A 5,622-nucleotide genomic window follows, 5' to 3' on the forward strand; every position below is an offset into this window, starting at 1 on the left:
AGCTGGGGTTTGTTTTTCTGAAATCATGGTGTATGTATGGGAATTCATGCAAAGCAAGGTCATATAATGGGATTTCAATGCATGGTAAATTTAATAATACATTTTATAGGTATTTAAATAAGTTGGCAAAAAATTTTAATTTTTTTAATGTTTATTTATTTTTGAAAGAAACAGAGTGAGTGGGGGAGGGCCAGAGAGAGAGGGAGACACAAAATCTGAAGCAGGCTCCAGGCTCCGAAGTGTCAGTGCAGAGCCTGGTGCGGTTCTCAAATTCATAAGCCACGAGATCATGACCTGAGCCGAAGTTGAATGCTTAACCAACTGAGCCAACCGCGTGTCCCGGCAAAAACATTTTTTAATAAAAATAAACCAATACTAAGTTGGAGTTTACGTCCTTTTAGATGCTCCTCATTTAATAGAACAACAATATTATGAGGAAGTCAAGACAACAAAGTGAGGTGACTGGGTGCTTAGACCAGGATTTTCTGCCTCTATTCGTTTTTTGTTTTTAGTAGTGATTCAAATAATTTAGAGACTTCCAAAGGGATATTCTTAAGCAGTCCCTATTTTTCACAAATAATACAATTGACTACAAATGGTATTGAAGTCACTGTTGCTTTTAGTAAAGATAAAATGGTATTTGAGCAGCAGCCCACAAAACCTTTCCTTAAGTTCAAGTTCCCTATGATACAACACAAAACACTATTTTTGTTTACCCCATAGTTCTAAGTTCAATGTCATCCACATGATGGGTACTCAGGAGATGTTTCTTCACAAGAAAGAGAGAATGAATGTAGAAATAAATGCCATGTACATATTTTCCTCTGACAATGGAGCGACACACCAAAATCTTTGAATTCGTAGACAAAGAGGAGAAAAATCCAGCTCATTTTCCTAGTAATGCTATACTGGTACACTACTTTCAAAGAGGAAGAAAATCAACCAGGAAAATTGCTGTTGTTTGGCACTTACCATGCTGGACGACTGGTTCTCCTAACGGCTCCCCAGCAATTAGGATGAAGTGGTTTCTCTCAGGATCCTCAAGTCAAGAAGAAAACATCAAACAATAAACATGCAGATTTTTGAATGTCAAATTAGAAATAATCTGAAGCTGACTTGCTNCATGACCTAAGCGAAAGCTGGACGCTTAACCGACTAAGCCACCCAGGCGCCCCCTTTCAATCCTTCTTTTAACCACATGTCAATCTGTATTCATTCAGCAAGGTCCCCATGAATTGTGCCAGTTAAAGAGTATCGTTTTGAGGGCAGCTAATGAAGAATTGATTGTCTGCCTTGACAAACTACAAGTGAATGTGCTAATCCATGAGGCTTAAGACTTTCTCAGTACAACATCAATATAAACATGCATCTAAAGGGGACATCGAGTCTTTCCTATAAAACCTACGTGCTCCTGGTCAGGGAGCCATCCTGACAAGGGCACCAACTGTGGGCAAAGCAGCACAGGGAGGCTTCGCCCCTGAAACAGAGGCTGTTCCAAGGTGACCAGTCCAGGATGAAATGCCCACAGAAGCATGGAGTCGATCCCAATGTCTAAGAACTCTGAACAAGGGAAGACTGTTTGGAAGCCATTGTTGGGAGTTTGGGCTTCCTCCAAGAAGTCAGATGGTCTGGCCTGCACAATCTTAAACCTAGCAGAAACCAAGCCCCCTGTAGTTGCCACGTGTCATGGAAGGCTTCAGAGTAAGGGTCAGAGAAGACAGTCCACCCTCAGAAAGAAGACGGGGTCCCTGAAGCCTAAAATGTGTCCACCTGAGACAAATCAAATGCTAGGATGGAGCGGGAAACCTGGGGACAGAAACGATGTGATCAACATCAACCCTTGCGTGCCCTCCTCTCCTGCCCCAGAGGGCTGGCCACTCTAGGGGAAGCCGCCCTTACCTAGTGAAGCGGGAGATAGGTGCGACTGTGGAAGGCTCAGAAAGTGAGTAGCAGCGAAAGTGCTAGGAGCTGGGGAGTATACCAAATCCTTATTCTTATTTTTTATGTTTAGTTTTGGGGGGGGGGGAGAGGGGCAGAGGATCTGAAGTGGGCTACAGACTGAGAGCAGAGAGCCCGACGCGGGGCTTGAACTCACGAACCGTGAGGTAGTGACCTGAGCTGAAGTCGGACCCTCAACCTACTGAGTCACCCAGGTGCCGTCCAAACCCTTATTCCTGACCACAACACAGTGCAAATGGGATTAAGGGGAACATTGGGAAGTCGGATCTTCCTTCTCTAAGCCTCAGGCTTGCTTCCAAGTGAAGGTGACCCTGGCCTGGGGCCTGGAGTGAATCAGGATACCTCAGAGGCTTTTTCTAGCTGTAGAAACTGCTATGTGCCCTGAACCTTAGGGCCTAAAGTATGAATCCTCATGATGTAACATGTATCTGATGTGACTCTCCATTAAATTAGGTGCTTAGATCAGTGAACCTTTTGGTTACTGTTATTGGGCACCCATTATGTACTAGACCAGGGCTTAGCAAACTTTTCCCTGTAAAGAGCCAGAGAATAAGTATTTCAGGCTTAGTGGGGCCTCGAGTCTCTGCTGCAACCAGTCACCTGTACTGCTGTGGTGTGAGAGCATCCACAGACAAACAGAAATTAATGGGCATGGCTGTGATCCGACCAAACTTTATTTACAAAACCGGGTTTGAATCTGGCCTACTGGATGTAATTTACCAACCCCAGTGCTAGACCTGGGGCAGACTCTTTTTTGTTTTTTATATTTTTATTTATTTCTAGGAGAGAGAGAGAGACAGCGTGAGCAGGGGAGGGTCAGAGAGAGAGGGAGTCACAGACTCCGAAACAGGCTCCAGGCTCTGAGCTGGCAGTCAGCACAGAGCCCGACGCGGGGCTCGAAGCCACGAACCGCGAGATCGTGACCTAAGCGAAAGTCGGACGCTTAACCGACTAAGCCACCCAGGCGCCCCGGGCAGACTCTTGACATACGGAACCTCACATATCCTTTCTAGTAACTCTATGCAGGTGGCATCATTATTTTGATTTCGTAGACAAAGAAACCGAATCTCAGAGAAGTTGAGAAACGTGTCCAAAGCCACACAGCTAACAAGTGGCAAGGCCAAGATTCCTCCCTTCACGATCTCCTTCCTGTTGTAATCTATGGGGGTGCTTTCTACTTATTCATGGATAGAGGCATCACACACCCATTGAAATACTAATTTTTAAACATAATTTTTTCATAGAGATCTTTCTCCTGCCTGGATGGCTCTGGCCGTGCTCGAACCCAGTAATGATTCCAGAAGTCTGCACAACAGAGCCGTGCCTCTGGAACCTGTGAACTGATGTCTTAGCCAACTCTTTGCTATCCCAGCTGCCCCCCTGCCCGTGCCCCCCGCTTTCTGGCTCCCCTCAGCAACTCCTTCTGGTGGTTCTTTCCACTTTCCAAACCCTTATCATCTGTAACGTGCCCTCTGCTAGGTTATAGGAAGAGCCGAGGTGCCAAGTTAAACCTGATAACGTGACAAACAAACCCATGACCAGTCGGCTCTGGTCTGTGTGTGGCTTCCGGGCCTCCTTCCTGCACTGGCCCGAAACCATATCTGTGGGTCAAAAGGGCCCATTTGAAACAGCTCGACCTAATAATCGAGGTGCATGGACCCCGAGATGTGCATTTTCTCTGGTGCTCATGACAGTTCCTTCCTACGTACTCCATAGGTGTGCTGCTACGAAAGTGGGCGAAGACGCGCTGATTCTTCAAATCCCCCACATTCCACAATACCAAGGTCAGAGCGCCCGAGGCAGGCAGATTGCCTCTCCGCCAGTCACCTGCACCATGACGTCGTTTCCATCACTATTTTTCAAAATTCATCTTATCAGGAGCTTTTACCCAATTGTCTCTTCCACCCTCTTTAATAGAATGACACAAAGCCATCAGATTGGCTTAGCAGGCTCACGAGGGAGTGAGACAATCACCCAAGGGAATGAAATAGAAATATCAGAAACTCTACCTAAGGAGCGGGGGCTCAACACAAAGGGACTATGAGACGCATATATGTTCCGCTCAGTTCAAAGTGAGGCTGACTTGCACAGGGCTCTTTGTGAGCATGGAGATCTGTATTTATACTCCTAGGGGGCCGCTTCGTTTTCACTGATGCTACAAATAAAAGAAAGAGACAAGGAAGCACATGTTGCCCCCAGATTCAAATTTCTAGGGGTAAACAAAGAGACTTCAGGTGATTCCTGAAGACAAGGGATCTGCACTGATAAAACCTTAAAATAAACCGATAGAAGTAACAGATGTTAATGAAAGGGGTTGACAAATTTGTGGTATAGTTTCTTTGCCTAAGAAGAGAGAACATTTTCCAGCAACACAGAAGAGAGAGCAGGCATTTACCTGTGAACTAGTAGAAAGTGCAATTTTCGAAAACAAAAGATTATTAATACTTACCCTGTTCTGTACCTGGACACTGTCACCCTCTCCCAGCACCGCTGTGTGATGAGGCTCTATTTTTTGCTGCTCATCCTCAGGCCCTACAAAAGAGATGAGATGTGAGACTGAATGTTCTTTATAGTACGTTTATCATATGGTTACAAGTTTGCTTAACTACACAGCGCCACAATGTTAGTTTCAAACTCAGAAATAAGAGACTTAGGAATCTTATAGGATGGTGTGGTTTCAAATGCCATTAGGGAAACACACATATAACTGCACCATAAACTTGTAACAGTTTAATGACTTCTCTGAATTAAAAACCAACAGTGTTCACAGGTGGGGACCTGGCAAATGACAAAGGGCCCACGGCACAAAAAAAGATTAAGGACCTCTGCCTCGGAAGCAGTGGTGTGCCGGTCACCGTGTAAAAGTGGCTTTGGGGGAGAAGTGGGAGAACCAGCCTGATTTTCGGTGTGTGCTCATTTCCGTGCTGGAAAGGCTCCCACTGCGGCCAATTTCAACTACCAACGGGAGGTCGGGGAAGAGGTGCACAATCAGCTCCCATGAGCCAGCCCGTCGGCCCCAGCGCTCCATTAAAGGTCCCTTCTCTACTGAAGACTCAGGTCCACAGACGTCCTGGAAGTAAGCAACAGAACTCCACAGACTTTCTACTCATGCATGGGTCTAGCAATGAAACAGAGGTCTGGCACTCTAAGAACAAGCTCATTTAGAGCTGGGTGACCTCCTTAACTGTGATATGGAGAAGCATTTTATTAAGTGTGCTATACGGAGATTCCCGGGAGCACTGGATCACGTCTCTTACCTTCAACTCGTTCATACACAACACCCATATCCATTATCCACATGGTCCACTCCAGCCCCTCATTTTGTTATGTAGCTGTTCCATCATGCATAAGCCAAAACAAATTATAAACCCCCTTCGCTGTCNGCTGGCAAGAGACAGTTCTCAAATAATGCTGGATTGAGATTCCTCAATCCTTGCCTGTGGTGTTCACCAGTCTGTGAGCAAATCTGGGTTTAGAAACGAGGAGTTCAGGGGCGCCTGGGTGGCTCAGTTGGTTGAGCGTCCGACTTCGGCTCAGGTCATGATCTCAGTNGAGCCCAATTTCTGCCACTCTCTTTGCTGTTCTAAGAGAGGAACCACAAGACTGATTCTGAAGACACCTTCACATTCTGTGAAATGTCGCAGCCTGGGCAGACCTTTTATT

At 45.9% G+C, this 5,622-nt stretch overlaps 1 protein-coding gene across 1 annotated transcript in view; it reads right to left on the minus strand.

Annotated features, from left to right (window-relative positions):
- The window catches only part of PIR (pirin), an 87,645-nt gene that overhangs the window by 7,129 nt on the left and 74,894 nt on the right, over positions 1–5,622 (minus strand). The window contains exons 7-8 of the mRNA XM_077769650.1: positions 4,409–4,491; positions 973–1,039 (exon numbers count right to left, since the gene is read on the minus strand). Of these exons, the coding sequence (XP_077625776.1) occupies positions 973–1,039; positions 4,409–4,491 (150 nt within the window). The remainder of the gene's footprint in view (positions 1–972; positions 1,040–4,408; positions 4,492–5,622) is intronic.

This window comes from Crocuta crocuta, unplaced genomic scaffold (assembly GCF_008692635.1).
Source record: "Crocuta crocuta isolate KB4526 unplaced genomic scaffold, BGI_CrCroc_1.0 scaffold1171, whole genome shotgun sequence".
Classification (NCBI taxonomy): Eukaryota; Metazoa; Chordata; class Mammalia; order Carnivora; family Hyaenidae; genus Crocuta; species Crocuta crocuta.